Raw genomic sequence first — 25799 nt, 5'->3', positions numbered from 1 at the left:
TTTTCATCTCAGTCTTCAACCGTTTGGTTTCCTGTTTTTGTTCAGAAGTTGATCCGAGGCCTGACTCCTGATAGTCACTCATTTTCTGTCACTCTAACATACCTTCATAAATTAGTTGTTTTCCGGTGAGGACAGGTTGTCAGGGAGACAATGGGGAGCAGGAAAACCCCGGGCTCAGAGGACCTTTCCCCTTTCACACACTTCCCCAGAAGAGTTGGCTGTTCCTCACGTCATCACTGCTGAAAACAGCGCGGGGGGGATCCAGTGCATCTGGGCTGCAGGGAGAATTTGTTATTCCCTCATCCCTGAAGAATGACAGGTCCCTATTGTTTTCATTCTTTCACTCCTCCAATGCTATGACTCCTTTCCGTGCCTGGAACAGGATATGGTGGATTTTCTTGGTTATGTTCTGCTTTTACTCCTTACATGGCTTACATTGTTCATCCACCACCAGGGGAAAAATAATTGGGCTTTCTTATTTAAATATTGTGCAGACAGTGGTGGAAAATGACTGCATTTACTCAAGTTACTAACTACATTTCAGGGGGTAACATTGGACTTTTTACTTCACTACAATTATTTGACAGCTAAAGTCACTTCTTAGGTGAAGATTTTACATATAAAACATGATTATCTAAATAAATACAATGCACGGTCAGTAATAAGTAAGTTAAATAAGCTCTTTCTTGACTATAACAAAATAGTTTTGGTTACCTTAAGCACTTTCTACACTAAAAGAACATTTTGCTGAGGGTGAAAAGGTGACAACATGTTGCAATGCAGGACTATTATTTACAGTGGGTCATTTTTACAATGTGATACAATTACTTTTACTTAAGTAAAGGATCTGAATAACTTTTACATTTGTTATGTCCATGTTAGGACAACAATAACATGTCCAGATGCAAAGTTAACACGTATTTGGTTACTGGATGTAAATCCTTTGCTAACTTTTAAGTTAAAAAGGGACAAAAGATAGTCCTCACACTTTCAAATGTTCAGATATTATTGAGAAATCTATCAAACTTTTTGTGGAAAGATTATTTCTACACACAACATGTGTAGAGGGGATCTTTTAAATGTATTAATTCTTCCTGCCACATTAATCTCCTGTTGTCTCAACGACCCGGGATGTGTGATAATTCTGGCAGCGGTGTAGCTGGAGGTTGTTACTGCGACGGAGGGAGGGGAGGGGGGGGAGGCTGGGTCAGGATGGACTGGAAGTGTGTCTCCAGCAGCGTTTATAAACATGGCCCCTTTACACACCTAGGGGTCATTGTTTACATCCATTCATACATGCCATTTCTGCATGTACGTTTCTGTACCCTGGCAGTGTGACAGAGCTATAGAAGACGGACCATCATCCCACATCTGGCTTTCCTTCCAGTTCTGCTCCACAGAGTCCACTTGATGCCTCAGCACCTGATCTGCAAAGATCACATCTGAACGGATACCTTGTGGATTTTTGGCAAAAAAGAGTTCCTATTTAGATCTTTCCAGAACCAGCTTCCACCATTTCTCCTCCAGCCGCCATGTACAGCTCCAACTACTCCCGGGCCAAGTTTGGCCTGGAGGCAAGGCAGCCCCTGCACAAACACAAAGGAAAGAGCTGCGGCTACTACATGAGGATCGTCTTCTTCTTCTCCTCTCTGATCCAGTCCCTCATCATCGTCAGCCTGGTGCTCTTCCTCATCTATGGACAGCCAGAGAAGTCAGCCGAGGAGAAGAGAGTCGAGGTCAGTGATTTCTTCTTGTATATTCACCTCAATTGATTTTGTCAGCTATTAATCATCTCATTTAAAACATGTTTTAAGACAAAAATACAATTCTTAGATTTTAATAATATTTTGACAAACAACTCTTAAATGTATTTTCAAGTTAAGTAACAATGATCAAAACAGTAGGAATAACTAAAAGAGACCTGATGAGGTTTGAAAAATCTGATTAAATCATTTCTGCAGAAGATTTTGATCAAACTGTTAGTGTTTAAGCAGGCAGCTTGAATCATCACTTTCAATGTTTCTGACATTACAATACTTATTATGTTTATAAATATAATATGTTCAGGGCTGTAAATACAGTGATGATGATGCTGAGTGGTCTGATTGGTGTTCTGAAGGACCTGGAGGTGAACTTCAACAGGCTGAGTGAGAACAACATCCAGCTGAGGAAGGAGAAGGGCGAGCTGGGAGTTAAGCTGGGAGCTCGCACCGGAGAGAAAGCTGCTCTGGAGACAGAGCTGGCCAAGCTGAAGACTGACACCAACAAGACAGAGTTTATCCTAAAAGATAAATTAGTAAGTACATGACATGATTGGTGTAATGCTAAGAGAAGCAGGTCGTTTTGTGCAGCTGTTAAAATAGTTTTCAACACATTTTAATCATCCTCAAATAATTCTCCGAACAGATGAAGCTTAAAATAAAGTTACAATGTACAAATTATACAATATAATAATTTCTTTTGGCATTTTCCAGTTATCCTTTTGTTGACATGTGTTGGTGAAAGTATTCAGACCCTTTTTATTGGGAAAGATTACTAATATCAATCTGTAGAAATACTTAATTTGATGTAAATGTTATGCATTGAATGTCATTTGAGTAAAAGTCTTTAAATATAAAATAGGACATGTTACTTAAAATATAAAAAGTAAAAGTTCTCAATGCAAAAAATGTTATATACAATATTATTCCTGCTGTAAATACATATATGTATTTGTATGTATAGGCTACCTGTGAGAGAACGAGTGCATCGACAATCACAAGCATGATGTCACGTCGTATCACCCCTCCGATCCAGACCCCTCCTGTCACTAACAGCGGTATGTAATATATGTACTTCTTCATTTTAATATTTATATTTTGAATATATGTACAATAAAATAAAAGTCCATGTGGTTAATATTAGGCACGATGGTTGGAAGTTTTTTTGTGATATGTTAAATAAGTTAAACGTTAAAATAAACAAATAATGGTACCACTTCCTTATACATTATATGTAATGGCTTGAATAATGGTTTCTCTGGCTTCTAGGGTTAGGAAACATCTCACTGGCGTATTACTTATTAACATTTATGGCAGTTTATTTATGTTTTATTATAAATAATAGCCTCATTCTTATAGACTCAAACAATGTCTCACATCCTGGCAACCCAAACGTTTGTCTTAATTATATCTAATAACTGATTAATTATTATGGGTAACTTAATATTATCACAAGCAAAACGGTCAATGTTGCTAAAAGTATTTTTTTTAAGCTTTCTTGTGATAATACTGTTTTCCACTGAATCCTCCAGGTGAAATGAAGACTCTTCAGACCCTGAACGCCCAGCAGAAAGCCATGATCAACCTGATTGTGGCGAACTTCACCCAGACGGTGCAGTACCTGAGCCTGGAGAGAGACAACGCCCTCAAAGACAGAGACATTCACCACCAGGACGCCATCGCCCTGCGCAGGGGGAACACCATGCTGACGGAGCAGCTCACCACCTACACCAAGTACTGTCTACCCACCATCTGCCCTGTGTGTATCTAAAACAATTAAGAATAAACATGTTAAAGTTTGGATTTCTTTTTTTAACCAGGAAATGCAAGGAGGACTTTGCCCACTCTTTGGACGGGATCAAAACGGTGACCAGAGATTTCCTGACCAAGATCAACAACCTGTTTCCCCACCAGCTGACCTTTCACCTCACCTGCGACAGCCAGCAGGAGCGGATGGAGAAGATCAGGAACAAATGCACTAACCTGTCCAGAGATGTGGAGAATAAGTTCCAGCTGTATTTGGACAATGTGGGCAACAAGGTTAGTGCAACATTTTATAATTCTGTAAGGTGTGATGGCTTGATGTCTAAAATGACAGCTGGGTGTGCCCTTCTTGGTGTATGCTTAAATTCACAACCTCGAGACGAGAAGTAAAGCAGAGAGTAAAGCACTTATAGGAGCTTAGAGGGGTCATAGTGATTCATGAGGTAGAAGAGAAGAAAAAGTCATGCTTCACAAACTCTTATTTCATTTTCAGACTTTCCTAAATTGCCCTTTTTGCTGCTATTCTGTCCTGGCAAAGTTATTTTAATTAAAGCGTCTGATCAGTTTACAGTAAAAATCTTTCAAACCACTGGTCTAATCTTAACAATTAATTGTATGTAAGCTTATCCTTTGTTTTTTTATGTAAGATCTTAAGATCAAAAAATTAACTGGTAATGAGCTGGAGTAAAAAGTAGAAGTATGAAGTATCATGAAATGGTTCTACAAAAAAAATGTCCCTTGAAATTGTAGTCAGTTGTTAGAGGTTGTTCTCACTTCTTGCCAACCTTTCTTTAAACTTTTCCTAAACTGTGATGGAATATTCCAAACAACAAATTGAAAAGGAAACCAGGTTCTCTGGGGAGGAAGTCTCTCCGCTGCGTCATTCGTGATAAATCTACAGCTAAAGAGACACACGTCCTCTGAGGCCAACTCAGGGTCAAAGCCGAGGTGAAGAGAGTGTCTCTGCTGATACAGCAGCACAGTGTGGGACAACTAAATCAGAGCCTCAGCAAATACCTGTTTCATTCTGTGGGGCAGCAGTTCCTTAATGTGCTGTCTCCATCTTTGTCAGAAATCTGGGGGTAATTGTGTTTTTGGAACCTTTTCATTACTTTTTTTCTCCATGTTAACCCAATTCTGAGCCAATTTTATTCTAGTCATGGTTGTTTTTTTTTGGGATGAGAGAGACGCTACATCCCACAGCATTTGGCTACATTTATGGCACATTTTTATTTCCTATTTTTATATAAATATTTACTTTATTTTATGGTTGTGCAACTTTCACTAAACTATGTGCTGTGTCTCTCAGGGCGATTTTGTTCATACTCCATTGTACATAGAAATAGACAAATGGAAAACAAATTATGTAAAGGTACCATCTGGAAATCAGATGAACATATTTAACGTTTTATTAAAAGTACAATTATTTTCTTCTTCCAGGTGGCTGAGATCCAAGCCTTGTCCAGTAGTCTGGAGGTGCAAAACTCACATGCGATCTCTGAACTGGAGCAGTGTAAACTCACTCGTAAAGAGGCGGCCGCGGAGTCAGCCAATCAGGTGCAGCTCAAACAGAAGACTCACGATAACCAGGTACATGATATATCTGTGGTTAGGAATGTGTGTATGCATGTGTGGGTGGAAACAAGGGAGACATCCCCGGAACAAGCTGTTTCACTCTGTATCTGGATATAAAAGTGGGACTGCCATCTTAATGCAAGATCATTAGATAATATTTTATTGAAATATGCTTTTTTTTTTAAGGTGGAGAAGTTACTGATTGAGCAGAACCTGCTGAGGGATCAGAAGAAGCTGCAGGAAGACACTTTGGCCCTGAGAGACAGAGAGCTTCAGAACCTCCAGCGAACGATCTCTGCTCAGCCCAATACCAAGGTAAAGCAAAAACAGAGGACTAGACATTTTTGCTCTCTACAAACACATGTCAGGAAAAGGGGAAGGCAGCTGTGAGGCAATGATTTAGAACCCTCATTCAGTCAGCACAGATTGTTGTGATTATGTAATGCATTAACTTAAGCTGGTTCAAAAGAAGCCGTGTTGTATTCGGCGTTCTGAGTGTATGCAACCCTGTGTTTTCAAATAATATTCACTCCACCTATTACTTGGACAGCAGTGCAGAGATAAGGTCATGTGTGAGAAAAGAATAATCTAAGGGCGGCAGGAAGGATGGGCAGGCAAGATAACAAAGGGAAACTGTTTTCAAGAAGTCATAAGTTCACAAAATGGCCCATTTTTTTCTATGAGTGTGAGGAGTACTTATCCATGCACAGTCAGTAAAAGCTGCACAGATATAAAACAGTGTGTAATGTTAAACTATACTGAGATCATTTGTTTTTCAGGCTGTTGTCCCCAAAGCTTCCATTGGAGCATTTGCTGGCATCAGCAAACCCCCAACTGTAAACTTTATATTAAAATAAATACCATTATTAGATTACTATAATAACATGACTTTACAGTTGGTGTTATCATATTTTGTGTTTTAGTTGACTATACAGATCATGTGATAACATTTAAGCCTAATAATAATTGGATAGTTTACAGAGTTTGATGTGAGGGTGGCGGTAGATGAAAAGTGAAAGTAATTGTGAATATAATTAATCCTTAATTACAGTTGAAGATAATCAAATTCAGTAGTTTTAGTCCTGTATGGTCTACGAACATTTCAATACATTTAGTGGGAGTGTAGTAGTTATTTGGATAATTCAGTCTGGATCCAATTGTTGGATGACAAAAGAAGTTATGATCCCTGCTGCTATGTGGCAAATGTTGCTAAAAATAGCATAAAATAGACAAACTTCAGCTGTAGTTCTCATAGCTTGCACCTTATATTATGTGTTTCTATATGTTTTATAAAGTATTACTGCAAACATCTCTGCATCAACATTTATTTATTTTTCAAAAATCCCCTGCTGCTATTGATATTTAATTCTAATCAATGTTTTGTCTTACAGGGGAGATGAAATGAACTTGCAGACTGAAGAAACATTTGTCAACATTTTGCCTTTAAATCTTCAAAAAAAGACATGTATATATTCTGTATACAACAAACTTTAATTTGTACATAATAAAGAGTCCATATTAATGACTTGCTGTTGTTGGACTGTGCATGCTTTGTTTAGCTCTGCTTGGATTAGAATATGAATTGGTGTTTAAGTTTAAACATTGGTTGAAAAGCCTTGGTACCAACCAAGGTAAATGTAAAAATGTCAATTACACTGGTGTAAATATTTGTCTTGTTATGTTTGTTGTACTGTAAATCTTTTATTTGGAAATAAAATGAAGCAGAAACTGACTCAATCCTGAACTGTATTGTCCTCAGTGTTGTTTGTCTCTATACGTCATTAAAAATTCAACAAAGACTCAGACAGGACTTTGGCCGGCAGCTGCTCACGGTCTGCAATAAACAGAATACTCCTAAAATAGCATCCACTAGCACGGAATTTAATGTTTGAATTTCTTCCGCAGACCGGATGACAATACATACAGAGACAAAGTCATAAATACATCATCACATCAGGGACTCGCTAGCAGTCGTAAAGATTTAGGGGCCAGAAATCAGAAGGAAGAGATTTAGCATGAATAGGTTAGTTAGTTTTCAACTTCTTACTCAGTAAAATTGAGTAATAAATGAATTAATAGCAATTTTACGAGGAATTTAACGAGTTCACTACAGTAGCTGTTATAGGAACTGTTGTAAAGCTTTACTACTTCCTTTTCCTTTCATAAGAACGATGAGCCGTGTGACTCCCTGCTGTTTCTGCATCCGTTTCCCCCCCTCAATCCTCCCTATGAACGATTGGCTTACCTGCTGAAACCCAGAGCATTTTAACAACAGTTACATTTTGTCATCATGTCAAATTCTATACGTTCTTTGATTACTTTTTTTTTGACATACCATACTATGACTTTTTTTCTTTTTCTATATTTTAGGAATATGAAACGTCTTGACTAATTGACCCAGTGCCTAAAAAAAAAAAAGTAGATTGTTAAAACTACACTTGACATGTACTGTAGGGAACACATCTTTGAATTTTCCTTCTTCTTTGAATTTCAAAATTATATAAATACTCTTTTGAAAATTCAGCTGTGTTCTTATTGAAAGTCAATCATTTATTTTCAATAATTGTCCTACTCAAAGCTGGATGATTAGGACAAACCTATTTTAATAGAATTTCAGAGGTTTTGTTATTTAATAGGAATATATCGTTGAAAATGTATATATTTTCCATTGAAAAGTCACATTTTTTAAATAGCTTTCATGTCATTTGAACAAGTGACTCCAAATCAATGCATCACATCGCTGGACAGGTTAGACAAACCATTTTAATTGAATTTGATTCTTTTTTTTCTTCATTTTGAACAAATATTTTACACACTATGAAATGTGATGACTCATTTCTATACTTTCTTTCGATATGAAATGTGATTAGAATGGAGGTTGTGAATACATTGACAAAAAAAAAACATGTATACATTTTAAATAACAGAATCTATAACTTTCATGAAGCGATTCATTTGCAATTGTTATATTTAAAAATCGTTATTGAATTGTGTTACTCATAAGGCATTTCATAATTCCTTGCTGTTCTCTTTCTGGCAAGCTTAAATCGCCCAGTGAGGCTGACTGCGCTGATGGATGAGAGTGTTACAGGTGAGTCAGTCTGCCTCTTGTTCTCAGGAAATCCTTTGTTTAACAAGTATGTTTCCATGTATAGATCTGAACACACACGCAGGCACAGTGACTACGTGAAATGGGTCCAGGGTGGACCCGACTGTACTCGACATTGCTACGTCAACCTCACTTATCAGGACCGCCATTAATCATAACTACAGGAAGCTGACAGACAGAAAGCTTACAGTACCGCTGCTGAGTGGGCTGTGAACCAGGTCATGACATAAACATTTCCACCATAAGAAAAGAGTGGAATGAGTGATTAGCATCAATACAAATGTTGTCCATTTATTTAACTCACTTCAGTTGCATTATATAATTAACCAATTTACACTGTCATTTTTTACTTTTGCCTGTGGTCTGCCTATCCACCATTGGTCCAGACTGAAATATCCCAACAACTATTACAAGGAATTATATGTAATGGTGGTTTTAAGTTAAAGGTTTTAACAACTAATGCATGAAATTTGTTACAAACATGAATCCTAATCACTCTTCTGATTTCTCCTTTAGCGCCATCCAGTATCCAGTAAAGAATATTAACATGTATTAGATGAAATGTAGCCAAATCTGGCTGTTAAATCTTACTCTAGGTATGTTTTCATTTGAATTATCTTAATTCTTTTAATTATGTGTTTTTACATTGCTTTGTGTTTATATTTTCTTCCCTCAACATCTTTTTACATATGGTAAGCCAAATGGCTGCTTGTGTTAAGATGATTCTTACATGCTGATGTTAAGCAGGTTTAATATTTATATCCATATGTTAACTTAATTAACTGTGTTTTGTTAGGCAATTAACATTTTCTGAGTAGCTCTATACACAAAGTAGAGTTGAGGCGGGTCCTTATTGTCGGAGTGTCATTAGGTTTGTAGTATTGGACGGTTATCATCATCCGTAGTAAATATAATGGCAACCCGTTCAATACTTAAAAATCATAAATTTGACTCACCAAAGCCTTTAGGAGACATCCTCTGGGGACCATGACTGTTAAAAAAAACTTCCTGGCAGTCCATATAATATTGTTAATACATTTCAAAACTTAAAGTTGTAGACCAATCGCAATCATTTTCTGAAAATAAGGTATCAAAATAAGTATTGTTTTGGTATGGAAATACAGTAGAAACCCAAGGTATTGGTAAACACATTTTTTCACATCTGTGGTAAAGAAATGTCACACAGGCACGACTTCAAAGACAAACCAGGCTCCACAATTTACTGCCTCTAATTTGTACGACAGCAAGTCCTGCTTTTAGCTTCACCTCCCCCGGTGTGGTGATTAATCAGGGTGAACATGAAAGAGGACCAAAAGGCTGACAGGACAGTGCGGAAAGACGAAAGGTCAGGTAGCCGAGACAAAGTGGAGAGAGACAAAAAAGTAGCGAGACGGGCAGCCATGCTGAAGTACAGCAGGGCAACTGTCGTCAGAGAAGAAACCGCCTGGGGAAGAAGGGTGAGAAGTTCAACGAGGAAACATAAATATTTGATCGGGCTCAGATTGACAGGGGAACAAAGGGCACCAAAAGCATTGCCTCCAAAAACGTCCCCTTCCCACAGAGCAGAGAGGGGAGCGGGGTCACTCCAACCCAACTGCTGTATACATTATGATGTGCTTTATGTAGGATTTAGACCTCACCAATTCAATCAGTTGTTACACTACATTTGTCAAAATTCTGAAATGAATGCAGGTTTAAAGATAATCACCGCTTATGTATTTATTATGAGATTTTTTCTGTTTCTATTTTTGATTTATGAAATAAAATTTGATTTATTATTATCCCCCCACATCAAGACCCAATGTGACATGTGTTTATTTTGTATGAAATAACTGCTGTCCAAATCTTAAATAGCCTTACTAATTTCTTTGAAAATGAAATAAACTTTAAAAAGTAAATAAATAACAAACAGTACATTTTAATTGTTAGAATGCCTCCCCCCACCCCACCCAAAAGAAAAATAAATGCATTGTCCTGCAGTTCAAGTAAACATCCACAGTTTGGGTCCATGACCTCTCACAGGTCTGCAGCGGGCTTGTTTTACTGTAAGAATCTTGGCTGTAATGTTGCGGCCCAAGAGCCCAATGTTCACCTATCAAAGGCTTTCAAGAACTAATTTTACATTATGACTCAAGACTTGCCAAACACTTGTCCAGCACATGGGGCCTCAGAGGCACCTGTCATCACGTTAAAACTATTTCAGTCTTTTGCAGAGCATTAACATAAAACAAAGATTTCTGTGTCTTGGGAGCAAAATGACCCTGCAGCCAAGAACGCAAATTTGACTCTTAAAACTTTTACTTTGTCTCAAAGCCTGGCAAAATGCCGCTGCTCTTTTTATCTTGCTTTCTTTACTGTTACTCTGGGACTAGGCAAGAATGCAGCCTTCCTCTCTGAGCAGGCTCATACTTCATGTTTTCGCTGACACTCATCTGCTCATTTTCCAATGCAGAAGTCTTTGAAGATGATATCTAGGATCTCCTCTGCCCCGACACGTCCAGTGATCCGGCCCAGGCTGGTGAGAGCCAGACGGACACCTTCGGCTGCTAGAGCCAGGTCCAGGTCCAGGTCCCGGTACCGCTGGTACTGAGCCATGGCCGCAAAACACTGCTGCAGGTGGGCCCTGTGGCGGGCCTGGGTCAAGGTGGGGGCACCAGACAGAGGGTCGCCACACCTACAGAGGAAGTCAGAATCAAAATGATACTTATTTTTTTGTATTTCAGAAAGGAAGTAAACCATTTGCAGCACAGATATTCCGCATTTTTTGACTTGTCTGACTGAATATCTGACAAGAGTCTAGGGACCCTTGTGGTAGTTTCAAGATACACCGCAGCTGAAGCAGTTTAAACCTATATTCTTCACAAAACTGGTTGTTGCTCGCTATTAAACCTTTAAAACTGTAAACAATCAATGCTTAAAACATACAAACTGTGCAAAACACATGTGAGTTAGATGCACAACTGGACAAAAGTAATTTGAGGTTAAATAAAGATAGTTTTGGAAGCTTGTCAAAATCAATAACATGTACAAGTTCTGTACAATACAGTACATTTTGATATGCATAAATGAATCACAACAAAAATTAAGATAAAACAATATTAAAACGAGACATCCTGACTTTGCTCTGCCAACATATTATAAATTGAAGCTACTCACAGAGTTTTAACACTGCTGTGCAGCACTGTGAGGAAGTCGTGCAGTCCTTCCTTAGTGTGGCAGGAGATCAGACAGACAGGAGGGAATCCAGAGACTCTTCTCAGCTCCCTGTCGAGCTCCAGCCTCTGATCCTCAGGCAGCAGGTCCATTTTGTTCAGCACCAGGAGAAACCTGTCTGCAGGTAACACTGTGGCAAGAAAGGAAGGAAGAAAAAATGTTGATCAATCACCATTGACTCAATTTTTACTGTATAGGCATAGAGACTTATATTTGATCACTCTTGATGACACAAAACTCTCCTTCCAGCCCGTACTCCCTGGAATACTGTAAGTAGTCCTTGAATCAACCGCTAGTATCATTTAATAATGCAAGATGGACCTGTTAGCGAGCAACTTGTGTCACAATACATTACATTCTGTACAATACTAATTTGAAGAGCAAACACCCTATGATGTTTGATGGGGAACATTTGTGTTCCAGATATCTTACCCGTCTCAGGCTGCTCCTGGGGGTTTAGGACACTCCTGAGGTGCTCCTGGAGGAAGGCTGCAGCCTGCTGGGCATCAGAGGGGAGATCAGCACAGTCCGCTACCACCAGCGTCAGATCGGCCTGCTCCACTCTGGTGGAAAGAAAGCAACCTCAACATTTGACCTGGAAACATTACTAGTAACTGCACTTTTCCAGAGACTGAAATGGTAAGATAAGATATTAGACCAAATAACTTAAATACTTATTACTGTCTATATGATGACACACTTGTTGTGTATATGAACTTTTCTTATATATGATTAGTAACAGTTTCCTAAAGTCTAAAGTCGACCACATGGTAAATTAACTTTTTTATTGACTAAATGGACTTGGAAATGGATTTTAAATAGTGCTTTATCCAGTCTTTACGACTCCTTAAAGCGCTTTAACATAAACAGCCTTCACCCATTTACACACATTCATACAGAGGCAGGGACGAGCATGTAAGGTGCGAGCTGCTCAAGGAAGCTAACCAGCGTTGGCCATGCCATCAGGAGCAACTCGGGGATAGGGTGGATGTGGCTCAGTGGTTTAGTGCGCTGATCTTCGGAGCACTGGTTCAATTCCCCCTGCAGTCAGCATGCCGTTGTGTCCCTGGGCAAGACACTTCACCCCAAATCGCTCCTGTGGGGATTGCCCACAGTATTGAGTGTAAGTAAGTCACTTTGGGTAAAAGTCATGTAATGTAAAAAGTGTCTTGCCCGAGGATACATCAACATGTTGACTGCAGGGTCTGGGATCGAACCCGTAACCCTCTGATTGGAAGAAGACTGCACTGCCTCATTGTGGAATACTTGTATATAATATACTAATGAGCCTATCCATGCAGCTGCAGCTCAGGGTTGTACGCAGCTGACACGTCAGAGCAGAGGCATGTTGTTCTGTTTCAGAGAACATTACAGTATGTCCCACGAAGACTGTGATTTGGCAGTTTTGTTTAATAAAACATTTGTAATGGTATTCGGTTGACCCTCCTGCACTTGGTCCCACTGTGAGGTCAGCAGCACCAGCGGATGCTGTTCTTACCCCTTCCTTCCTGTAGTGACCCAGGTCCCGAGCCTCTGACCTGCTCCTTACACCAGAAGTTCCCCGTAGAACACAAACTGCCCACCCTTCCTACCGAGCCACCAGCTCGCCCAAATAACTTAAACAAACAGTCAAGTGATTACGCAATATTTGACCTGAAAATTGTAGTTATGCAGTCACATCAGAATTTTCTTTGGATATGAGTCCCCAAACAATCTTTGGATTTGGAAAATACATTATTTGATGGAATGTTTAAGAGTATTTCCTTATGTTGAAATGGTGTGGCAAATCACATTAAAATTAGCAACATACTTAATTGATATTCGTCACATGAGGTGATATGACATCTTATTGATATATTGTTCATCCTGCCAAGAACACAAGTACATTGGAAACTATTTCACATTTGTCTTTTTTTTGGTATTGCCATATTTTATTCTGAATATTTGCTTTCTATAGTTCTTTATATTTAAATCAACTGTCAGGAGGGACAGCAACACGCTGTATTGTTGTAATACAAACAAGTATTTAAAGCAATGCTTTTTCTAATTTAGGTTATACAGAATCTCGAAACTTTACTTTTAAATATTAATTCATTGATAAATAATGTGGGAGTGTGTTGTAACACGCCTTTTCCTCTTGCTCTTTGACACCAAAATCATACTATAAAGTCTGTGAATAAAAGCTGAATTATTCATCTTTTTTTGTGGCAGTGTTCACGTTTGTGTACGTGTCTGTTTGCGTGTTTGTATTTGATGAAGCAGTGATGACGAGTGTTATAAGTACTGGTGTAAACAGTGGAAGCGGCCGTTAGTAAAATGCCATATATGTTCAATCTCTACACCGTGCATAAAGAACCTTTTGATTGTGAATACTCCTAGAAAAGGAAAGGAGCCTCTTCATTACGCAACCTCCTGAGAGTGTTTTTCCTATGTATTTATATCTGTGGCTCTGCAATAATATAAACTATGGATGTGACAAATGTAGACAAAAGGTACACATTATGAAAATATAGCATGATGTACAGAGGAAAAGCAATGACTTATTTCTTCCTCTCTTTGTTTTCAAGGACATATTCCATTGGTCCTCAGGCCAATCTTGATTGAGTATTATACAAACATGAGCAGTTGCTGAAGCAGCAATCTACTGTACGATTACACCCGACATACTCTGAGTTAAATTACTTTTTGAGATATTTAAAATAAAAAGGCTTTGTCCTCTAACTGCTCCTAGTACTAGGATGGGTTCAAAGCAGAGAACACATTTCACTGTGTGTGCTGTGTGCTCTGCATGTGTGACCATTAAAGAGGGTTTCATCCCTCCAATTATATTCTATATACCTCTCCCGAGCTCGGCGGACCCCCTCCCTCTCCACCAGGTCGGGGCTCTCCCTGAGGCCGGCGGTGTCACTCAAGAGGACCGGGAATCCCCCGATGTCCAGGGCCGTCTCCACTATGTCCCTGGTGGTGCCAGCGATGGGAGACACAATTGCTGCAGGTCTCTGGCCTGGACAAAAGAAGATTAAAGGATAAGGTTGGCAATGTGATATATTTATCATATTGTCAACAAATCCCATGAAAAAACACCAAAAATAACAATGTGATTATCAAAACTGTCTGATTTCCTAACAACCCCAAGTCCATTTTTTGATGCTAAAAAATTATAAATAATTCCCTTAAACAGGTGGCCACTGTCGCCACTTACTGTATAATCAATATTTAATCTGGAGTATATAATGGTTGGCTTTTTGCCCATGTATTGTTCATTTTGGTCATTTTGTGAGGTTTTTTGACAAATCTCTATCTATATAGTCTATTCACAAGTTCTGTGCAAACAAGAATATATGTTGTCATCCTTTCTTTATTCGTCATTCAAGAACTTGGCTAGCATCAGCCACGTGTAATTACGCTGCCAGCTCATCAATATATGTCTGTGCTGACTGGGTGTAAGTCTAGGTCACAGGAAGACTAATAAGAAGAGGAAATGATAACAGGAATTTATCTGAAGTTTGATAAATACGTCTATTATTCTGGTAGAAAGCTGTGAGGAGACCCTGCCAAGCCCCCTCTCTGGATAGTGTATGTTAAGTGATTTAAAATGATTTAAGGATACAATATCATAAACAAACATAACCTTAGACTATAAACAAGGGGCTCATTAGGTTGAAAACAAATGAGGATAAACAACCAAAGACCTGATTTAGAATGAGAAAACTGACATACTACTAATTACGTTTGCTTTTATATTATTTTTCATATTCCTTTATGAGCATTGCAACACAATCTGTTGCAATTGAAAGCAGACTTTAACTGATAACGCATGACGCACGGCCAGAATTTAATTCAGAAGCAATTAAATCTGTTTTCCGAAAAGTCATACTGTAATTCATTTTGCAAAGAGCAAGGTCCACTGTTCACAGATGGTGTGGTCTAGTGATTAAATAACATTTGTGAACTATGAAGACATAATTGTAATATGCACCACAAATTGGACCTACTTTGACCTTGCTGTCACACCACACCATTCACTAGTAGTTAGGTGATTGGGGTTTTATTATACAATAGATATTGATGCATCTCATTACTTCCTGTGCATGGAGCTCAGTATTTGTATATTTTTAAAAGTAAGTCCACGCTGCTTATGGTATGACAGATGTTGCCTTCTTGCCCTCTCAAATCATGGTTGACCGCAGTGTGATTCATAAGTTAGGTTAGTATTTCTAAGATGGTGAGATATATGTAATGGTAATCCAACCACAAGTTGTGTTTGTGTGTGTGTGTGCACTGATTTTCTTACAGAGTGTGTTCAGAAGGCTACTTTTCCCTGCATTGGTGGCTCCTGCGATGACCACCTGGACTCCGCTGCGTAACCGCTCGCCCCTCCTCTCGTCCTTTAGGTGGCGCTCCATCTCTGCCTGCAGATCACACACCCATTGGTCCACTGTGGAGTTGACAGTGAGATAAAAACAAATGAGGGAACAGCCAGTGACGAAGGCTTCTCTACAATTTCACTTTCATGGCCTTGTGGTGAGAACTTCTGTCCTTTGAAGGAAAAAAGGCTGTCCGGTGTCTGACACCGTTTGTCTGGACGATAAAAATGGGTCATGGACCGATCCCTTTCCGCCTGTGACTAAAGCGGAGAAATGCTTTTGACAAACCAATCTATCAACAACAGCTGCTCCTAAACAGGAACATCTAGACTGACCACACATTAATTCATCCAACTTGGCATTATTTAAATAAAACATAAAAAAACATCAGATATAACATTACATGGGAGAGTGTTTTCTATGTTTTCTATTTTTGGGGAAAGAGTCTATTATTATTATAGTAATTTTTTCTAGGCGTGAGCCCACATTCCTTTCCTCCAGAATAAACAATCATTCCCAGGCTTTATTGTGTCGTAACTTCACAACATCTGAGGCTTCTGAAGAGCCCTGTCAGTGCCAGACGGCAGGCGACAGACTCAGGGGGAACATCCCTTCTGCGCACACACGCACACACACACACACACACACACACACACACACACACACACACACACACACACACACACACACACACACACACACACACACACACACACACACACACACACACACACACACACACACACACACACACACACACACACACACACACACACACACACACACACACACACACACACACACACACACACACACACACACACACACACACACAATAAGCATGGGAAACCTGGGCACAGAGAGAACAGTACGTTGCTGTCTGCATTATTCCTGTGAGCAACATGTCAGGTTAGCTTTGAAGGCAAGACTAATGCCTCTACTGTCCCCCCTGGCCTTCTCTCCACACTTCCTCAAAGGAAATCGTCTTCTAAACAGTTTGATGTCTATGGCTTCTCCCCACAGTGCAGCAAACACACACGATGGCCAGCTAAAGATCCAAACAGGAAAGCCAGTCAAACTCCAATCTCCTTAGAGAGAAACAGAGCCCTAAAAGCCTAAGGAAATGATTGTTCTGTCATGTTTGTCCAGTAAAGAGCACACAGTGTACACATACCTTGGTTTAAGACCCCATCCTCAATTAGCTCGTCTTCACTGAAGTCTATGAAGGCCTCAACGTGAGCCAGACACTGGGTGACACACAAAGCAGACAAGAGAGAGAGGAAGAGGATTGAATCAGATTATAGAATTAACACATTCAACTCTAAAACAGTTATATTATTATTTTCATACTTTAACTGCATGTTGAAATGTTGAAGCAGAGAAAATGTGAGTGACAGGTAACAGGCAGTACAGTTAATCAGCAGTAGGCAGCAGCTCCCACCCAGGCTCTTAATGCAGAGCTGTTCACTGCTATCAAGGTTGGTTAAATGCAAAGTCTAAATTTCACTGTGTGTTCTGTGTACATTCATGACAATGAAAAGTTGATTCGATTAATCCTGCTGGTGCCACAGCTCACATCTACTCCTGGGGCACCTGTGATACAAGGACAGTGATGAAGAAAAGCTACTTTGATTAGGGTATCGTTACATCTAACAATTATGTTCAATAATGGTTGACCTTTTGTCAATTTCTTTTGATTATTGTTTAATTATTCATTCATTACAATTTGTAAAAAATGGCAACCATTTATATCCCAGAATCCTAGGTGACAATAGACCTAAATGCAAAGTGCTCCCATACATTCATACTGTGCATGTAAACAAACATTTGAAATTCCTTCAAAATACTAAGAATACAAACAAGGGAAAGTTACAGTTTTTCCTCCACAGCACAGATCACTATCTTGATTGACATGCGGAACCTAAAGACAATAGCAGTATAGCTGCACAAAAACAGGAAGCATCATATTCCCATACTTTAATCCATTTAAAAAGTGGGAAGCCAACAGTTTAAAAAAAACGGCATTGTTTGGGGGGTTTGACCCCGCACCCCACAGATGGTATAAGTCTCATTACCAAGATTCCCAGAAATGTGAGCCCAAAATACAGGGACGTTCAAATAGCTTTTAGGGAACATCCTGAGATAAGGAACTTTACAGAGTTTCTCAAGGGAGACCACCTGGACCGGTTATTCAGATCTGGTGCCAAATCGTTGAAAGATCCCTGGTCTGATTCTTCTAAACAGTTCACACAAGAAAGAGGGTTTGGCCTGCATCCACTGTGTTGAAATGTTCATCAGCAGTCAGTGACCTGCTGCTCTGAACCGCCTCAAAGGACGTATGAGGAAAACTGATACTCTGATTAGAAGTAAACAAGACAGACATAAGAACATATATGCCACATTATCAGGGGAACAGGCTTTTTGGAAAAAACAACAATACAAGTGTTGTTACAAACAAGTAAAGAGGTCTAAGGTTAATTTAGACGACTGCAAAGCAAAAATGTTGCTATATTCTCCCACAGAAAAGTGAAGTTTCAACTGCACGAAGTTTCTTAACTTTTTGGAAAGTTGGCTCGAATATAAATTGGTGTATGGCAACCATGTGTAGTAGTGGGACTCACAAAACACTTTACTGACACATCACTTACCTACTCACTAACATTGTACTAAAAATCCCCAAAACATAAACCTAGGTACAAAAAAAAAACTGAATATTGTTAGGTACATTTAAAGATTTATGAATAGGATTCATTTAAATGTGTGCTGAACACCTCTAACCATGTCTTCATATCTGATTAAAATAAGCTGTATAGATTATTCACCATCAGCTAGGTCACTAACCCCTAATGTGAATTGTACATCCACCTTCATTTCTCCACTCTAATCATACTGTAATTTATCTTAACTTCCAGACTGACTCAGCCTTCTGACCCTTATCTATACAAACAGTATACACTTCAGGATACTGTATTGATAAGAAACACAATACTGCTGCTCAGAATATATAAATGTTTGGATTGTGTGCCTGTCCTAAAACACACAGCTGCTTTGTCTGGAATAATTCATCTTTAATCCATCCAAAACAAAACCAGTTATCCTGCAATGGAAACTACAGGAAATGGGTGGCACTTAAGGGAAGATGGATCTGCACCATATCACAATAAATAAGATTCTTTGAAAAGTTTCGTTCTTAGAAAGTCAACATTGAAAAGTAGGTATCTGGACTTGAACTCTTATTAGTGGCTTTCGACGGGAAACAACGTAATGAGATCTGACTCAGTTCTGGTGCCAAAACAGAGCGGAGGACTTGATCCCTTCAGGCCCTTTGGCCATCATAAAGTAAGAATAACAATAACAACGGAATATGAGTTGTGTTTATACATTGGGGAATGGATCCTTCAGTAGACTATTCCTACTTTTCTGTTAATCAGATATTATGGTCTTAGAAAAACGAAATATACTTTTCTTAGGTTTGCTAAGAAGGGTGATGGATATTATAGTATTATTATTAATTTTATTACAATTTCAACTGATTTCCTTATTACATAGAGTAATGTTCTTTACACATTATACTTTAATATTATTATCTTTTCTGTTTCTTAAATGTTTTACTAATAAATATCATTAATTGCTATACCTGCTTAAACATTAATTGCTTTTCTTGCATAAAAAAAGTGTAAATTATTAAGCAATGTGTTATCTTAACTCCACGGATTGCTTCCCCCTCCCTGAAGTTACACGTAACCCAATCCATCCTATTTAATTAATTCACATATTTTTCCTGTTTATTCGCAATCCTGTTTTCAATGAAAAATACATTTATACATGTGCTAGTACAAATAGTGCTTTTGGTTTCCAGCAACATGGAAACAGGAAGAGTGAGAGCCCAATGAATGAATCCATCAACACTGTTGGAAAAGCAGCTGTTTGGGTGTGTAACTACTGAGGCCTGACCTGCAGCACGGTACACAGGTTCTTTCCTCTAAACTGTTTTGAAATAAATGTAAGACATGTAGATGGACAAAATCTCTCCAGGGAGAACTCCAGCGGCTTGTTCCTGCTACCAAAACGTCTCAGCATTGGATACAACAACAGAATGTCCAAAGAGGCTATGTTCATTTGTCATTTAAAAACAAGGTACTGTTGGGTTTGAGTCAACATGAAGCACAGCACATAAGCACAGCACATCAAGTCAACATTCAGGCCAAGAGACAAAAATAAAGCACTTGGTGTGAGAAACAGAGATTTTAAGACTTTTCCAACATCCAAACTGATCTTTCTTTCGAAAATGGAGGGTATGGTTTCTGTAGTAAAGATGAATTCAGTTCATATAACACTCCAAGCATCAAGAAATCTATATTTTTGTTTTAAACAGTATGTAATAGGAAGAAAACCTTAACTTCAGGCCTTGTAGAATGGGAGACTAGATGAATCCAAAGTGTTACAATATTGTTCAAGTCGGATTAAAAGCAAACTGCAACTGCAGTTACTGCCACAAAGGCTACACCTACACCCTCAAGCCCAGAGATCCAGACATGTTGCACACCACCCTGCCTCAGTGGGATGTTGGAAACCACTGTCTAACCCACCACCGTTGTCCATCGGACCACCTACCCGTTTCAGTCTGTGGGTCCAGTCCTGATAGAGGTGTCCCAGCTCTCCTGACATCTGCCTCAGAGCCTGTCGTCTCTGAGCCTCCGTCTCAGCATGGATCAGATCTCCGAGCCCCTCCACCTGCACACAGCATTATAATAGTTATAACTGCTATACATTTTTCATTTATCTATAGCACGACTGTTTTAATTCTGACTAACTGTGAGAATTAGGAACGTTTCCATTACTTATTTTGAAGGAAGAGATTAATTTGATTATATAAGTCGGTCTTTTTATTAAAGGGGACCTATCATGCAAAATGCACTTTTGTACGTCTTTTATACATGAATATGTGTCCCCGGTGTTCCAGGGAACTCACCAAGTGTCAGAAAACACAACCCTCTCTATTTTCCTCCATACCCAAATCTCTAAAAAAAGGGGCTGCAAAGGATCTGATAAAAACTGATCCAGATTTGAACACTGTCCTCACGTCAGGACAGTGGCGCTACGGCTATTGGGCCAACTCCACCAATCAGGAGGAGACAGCCACGGCCATTGCCGTTCGAAAGCGCTGGAGACGCTGTAGTACATATGCCAGGCCTGTAGGTGGTGCTGTTCTCACAGAATCAGCCCTTGCAAAAACAGGGCTTAAAAAAGTGCAAATTGAGCAAAATGAGGCATGGCTAAAATGCATGATCTGTTTGGTATTTTGAAAAAAAAAAAGTATAAATATGCCTTATATAGGTATGGTCCTACACTATATTATTAAAATATAGCATGATAGGTCCACTTTAAATCAACTTTACAGTCTTGACTAGAACTTGTAATTGTTAACTTTCTGTGCGGCAAGCACATCATTTTTTGACTACAGTACAATTGTTGAAAGGCCTGTGTCAATAAATATAGATTGAATAAATAATAAACTGTATTAAAAAGCTAAAAAGTGTAAACATATCGTCCAGAACAGCACTCTATCAATGCTCACAGTATAGCTGTATACTTAGAGAATAGAACATCACCATCTACAGAATCCATTATTAGATAGCCAATTGAAAAACTGAATATTTTCATTGTTGATATGCTTACACTTGAAATCCCTGTTCATTGTTTACCCTCTTTCTTCCACATTTACCTTTTAAAATACTCTGAAAGGCTCTTGGTATGCCATCTGCAGAGACCTGTCTCTTTGTTTTTACATTCTCTTCTTGACCTACCTCTGTTAAATCCAGTTTCCCTGCTTGAAAGGCCCTCCGTGTGAACTCTCCAGCTTCAGCAGGCCTCATGCCAGGCACGCTTCCTGAGAAACACACACACACACACGCACACAAACACACAAACAAACACAAACACACACAGAAAACAAACATGGAGAAATGCATGAGGCACGGGTCGGGCATGCATGATGCACACAACACGCACACATGCCCAAACAGGGGGGGATTAACCGCAGGGTCTATGTGTCATTCAGGGTTCACTTGGAATGAAAACAGGCACAACTGTGCAGGTTAAAAAGGTTACGTTTTCATTGTTTTCACAACCATTGTTCCAACCTCATCAGGAGGAGACTGCGTAGAACACAAATCATTTGGTAAAATCAAGGTCATCATGACCAACATTGTCACTACCTTTTTTTTTTTTAATGGTTATGATATCAACGTCAAGTAAAACACTAATGTATTCCTGATAATTGAACATCTTGCAAGGTAAAAATATTTCATTTAAATGTCTAATTTATACAATACTGCCACCTTAAAGGCCATTTGGAGAACTGCAGTAAAATATTACTTTTCAGTCATAGAGGGATTGTCACGCTTGTCAAGACACATATTATAAGTATCTTAGAAATAGGAAAGCATGCTTCAGTTTTCCCTTTTAAGTCAAAGTGATGGACAGTCACATGAGTCAACTAGTTATTGGGTTAAGACTTCTTATAAAACTCACAGCTTGGAAAGTCAGGACTGTGAGGACAACCATACCTTTTACACATTGCTAAGAAACAGTGCATCATATGGCACTGTACGTGTTGTAAAGCATTATATGAAGTTGAATAATATTATGTTATACTCATAAGGGTTACCTAGAGCCTGTAGGACAGCAGTAATCACAGCAGGGCCGCCATGGATGTGGAACTCCACACTGTCCTCTCCTGTAAAACTGTGAGGACCTGATGACATAAAAAGAGGGAGAAAACAACACAGTCTTTGGTCATTTAAAAAAACAAGATGAGCAAATGTTATGAACACTTTCTTTAAACTCGGGCTGCTACAAGTGGGTGATATGACTGATATTCCAAGACTCAATACTGCTCTGAGGTTATAACAAGGGATCGGACTTGACATCAATACTTAGCAATCAAGCTGGTCTGTCATCACTTTGCACCAAAAGATACTTCATTCAATACAAGACAGACAAAAGATCTCACAAATATTTTTAATTGACCAGTCAGTCACACAGTGCTGTTGAAAATAATTACAATAATATTTTGCCCATTTTTAAGTCATTATTTATATTTTTACATTACTGTTACATTTAGAGTGGTATAAAAAGACCAATGCATTAGCATTACCATACATTGTACTGTATTATATTTATTTGATGGGAAAGCAATCCATGGTGTGTAAAGTAGACTATATCCAAAATACAAATAGCAGAAATGTAGTTAAAAGTAATTAAATGTGCGTTTTATCGAGGGGAACATACCTGGGAACCAGAAGACAAGTCCACGGTCCAGAACTTCTTTTGATATGGGGTCTCTGATGCTGCGTAACAGAGCGGTGCGTGGAGGAGGAGGGCTGTGTGAGACCCCCGCCATACATCTCAGAGCTGTGGCTGAGGCGGGACCACTGGCTCGAACCACAGCCACCCCACACCTGCCATGGCCCGATGATAAGGCAAAGATGCTCTCAGCATCTGCCAGTCCAAACGGGACTCCCTCGCAGGTGGATAAGAATCTGCAAGGTGGAGTTCCTCTGCTGTAGATAAGTAGATGGTACACACTGTACATTTAGATTAAAGAGTGTGGTCTAATCTGCTTTTTATGTCTAGACAGAAAGGTTTAGTTTGCATTATGTAGAGAAAAAAACGTGTATATTCTGAAGCCCAAAAACTGACATACTGTAACACAAAAGAATAATGTTTCAGACAAGTCAAAAACATTACTAAAATGTCGGTAGATAACATGCCAATTAAAAGTTTAAATGGACTGTAAAATAAATAAACAACTTTAAACTTGACAGCAAAAAACTGAATTAATAGACCAAAATATTCATTTGAAAATCTAAGGAGTTGAAGAATAATATGAGTTAATAAAATATAAATATAGAAGACCAACATTTATTATATCTGGATGCATTTAATCAAGAGGTAAAGGGAAAAATAAAAAGCATACTATCTTATTTACCAACGGATTTAAAGATGTGGAAAAAGTGTAATATGTGCTTTGAGTATAGATCTGATCTGAAAATCTATTGTTTTACTTAGGTTTTATATTCACTGGGCTGAGTGGGCTCTAGTGGGTACGGAATGAATTATATTTAAAGCAAATCATATATCAATATTTAAGGGAAAAACATATGCAGTATGTCAACTTCTGTAAAAGTGGCGAGAATACAAAAATGGAAGGTGAATTTTGGTAACAAACCTTATCCTTAGTGTGTGGACAGCAGCTCCCCATATCCCACGATAAATGGATGCAAGCATAACTTTAAGATGCTGATAATAAACGTTTCATGTGCTGTTTCATGAGGCTGGTTTAAGAATCTGACAGCATAACATGCTCTGTCCTTGACAAAATCATTGTGTTTACCTTTATGCTATTCACATAAAATGTCGGTGTATCCTGTAAATGTAACGTTAGCTGGTAAATGAAAACAATGCAATACATTTGCTGTGAAAGGCTCACTTACAAACTCTAACCTACAAACTCAACCGTTTACATTTACCACGATGAGTCTGTTGCGCCCTCTGTTGATTGTGATTGGTCGATGTTTTCCATAACATCAGCAGATTCTAAAGTCCTATTCGTTCAGCACCTGTCAATCTTCAATAAGCCCCGCCTACTGTGCGCCATTCAATTTGGTCCGTGTAGCTGCAGGTGCTCGTCAATGCACATTGCTAACAGTCCTACTGCTGTGTATCTGCTTGTGGAAAAGGGTGTTATTTGTTCATCTCAAACTTTCACAGTAATTGGCAAAGTTGAAGTATGTAGCTGTTTGGTATAATTTAATATACCTTTAAATACATATATTTTGACTATAAACAAAAAATGTGTGCAAATCCTAACGTATTATCATGAAGAGTTGTTTGGTAAGTCCCCTATTTATTTATTTTTATTGACTTGAAAAATTGTTTAATTTGTTCTTTTTATTTAAGCTTATCTTCACTCACTGACTCTGTGGTGTTTCTGACTTTTTCCACAACATGGTTTGATAACATTACATTGATAAGGTGAATTTATTATTACAAAAACACTTTCAGCACAGTCTCTGAAATGGCCATAAGAGACCCAGAGCCTTTTTAAAACTGTTTCAACAGAAACTCAACATTGTCACCTTTATGTTTTTGAAGGTAAGATTAATTGCAGGGCTGTTGTAATAGGTTGCATTAGTTTTCTAATAACTTAACTCATATTCTCTGTCATCGTATGCCATTTTCAGAGTCCATTATCAAACAGTGTTGCTGTGTATTGGATATAATCCGTGTTTGTGTTATGTACTAAAATCGTTGGTGTACATAAATTGTGTATATCACAGAATATAAACACAGAATAAAAGCTTTATGTGCGCTGTGTGTGTGTGTGTGTGTGTGTGTGTGTGTGTGTGTGTGTGTGTGTGTGTGTGTGTGTGTTTGTGTGTGTGTGCCACTGCAGGTCCTTGCAGCTGTCAGCTCCAGAGGGTGGTGAGTAAGCAGAATTTCTGCTCGAAGACGAGGTACTTCTGAGCTGTGAGCCATATGAGGGGGAGGGCTGCCTATCGGCCTGCATGCTCAAAACAGAGCATCCAGGAGGGCTGGCCAAGGAGATACATGTGTACACACCGAAAAGTCTTGATCTGAGGCACGGGGAGCATCTTTAAAGTGAGATCTCAATAATGTATAGGCTGCTCTATAGTGCACAAAGTATGACAGCTGCCACCCCATCTGTTTTGCAGGATCAATACAGTACAAACATCTCTGACCAAGAAAATAATGTAAATAGACCATGGATCTAAAGACACAATTTACTTCCACCTTCATTAAACATACACACAAACATGCAGTCTAACAACTCCTTTACTGGTCATACAACTGCACGCTGATGCCTTTAAGGAAAGAAAGATAGTGCCAGTACCAACTGATTGACTCCCTCAGTGTTTGGGTGTAGGCTTGCTTTGGAATAGGCTGACTATTGATTGCCAATTTTAGAAGACATCTGCAAGCAGA

The 25799-nt window shown here is 38.9% G+C and overlaps 2 protein-coding genes across 3 annotated transcripts; one reads left to right on the top strand and one right to left on the bottom strand.

Moving 5' to 3' along the window:
• The first annotated feature begins 1218 nt into the window (after positions 1 to 1218).
• On the top strand, positions 1219 to 6843 carry plvapb (plasmalemma vesicle associated protein b). Its single transcript, XM_034146492.1, has 8 exons — positions 1219 to 1736; positions 2120 to 2296; positions 2725 to 2818; positions 3293 to 3494; positions 3581 to 3800; positions 4965 to 5114; positions 5286 to 5414; positions 6491 to 6843. The coding sequence occupies exons 1-8, from the start codon at positions 1533 to 1535 to the stop codon at positions 6497 to 6499; spliced, it is 1185 nt and encodes a 394-aa protein (XP_034002383.1). The 5' UTR covers positions 1219 to 1532; the 3' UTR covers positions 6500 to 6843.
• Positions 6844 to 8483: 1640 nt separating this feature from the next.
• Positions 8484 to 24329, bottom strand: gtpbp3 (GTP binding protein 3, mitochondrial). 2 transcript variants are annotated; one of them, XM_034146489.1, is made up of 11 exons: positions 24022 to 24329; positions 23082 to 23353; positions 22459 to 22545; positions 21596 to 21678; positions 20403 to 20522; positions 16963 to 17035; positions 15716 to 15859; positions 14260 to 14425; positions 11854 to 11984; positions 11365 to 11551; positions 8484 to 10882 (listed from the first exon to the last, which is right to left on the bottom strand). In XM_034146489.1, exons 1-11 carry the CDS (start codon positions 24078 to 24080, stop codon positions 10645 to 10647), a joined length of 1560 nt encoding a protein of 519 aa, XP_034002380.1. In that variant the 5' UTR covers positions 24081 to 24329; the 3' UTR covers positions 8484 to 10644. The 2 variants fall into 2 exon arrangements, with proteins under 2 accessions (XP_034002380.1, XP_034002381.1); XM_034146490.1 differs by having other exon boundaries at positions 24187 to 24329.
• Between the last annotated feature and the right edge of the window lie 1470 nt (positions 24330 to 25799).

The sequence above is a fragment of the Trematomus bernacchii genome, unplaced genomic scaffold (genome assembly GCF_902827165.1).
Source record: "Trematomus bernacchii unplaced genomic scaffold, fTreBer1.1, whole genome shotgun sequence".
Classification (NCBI taxonomy): domain Eukaryota; kingdom Metazoa; phylum Chordata; class Actinopteri; order Perciformes; family Nototheniidae; genus Trematomus; species Trematomus bernacchii.
Note: the sequence above shows the minus strand (reverse complement) of the source record. Positions and strands in the feature narration are given on the sequence as shown.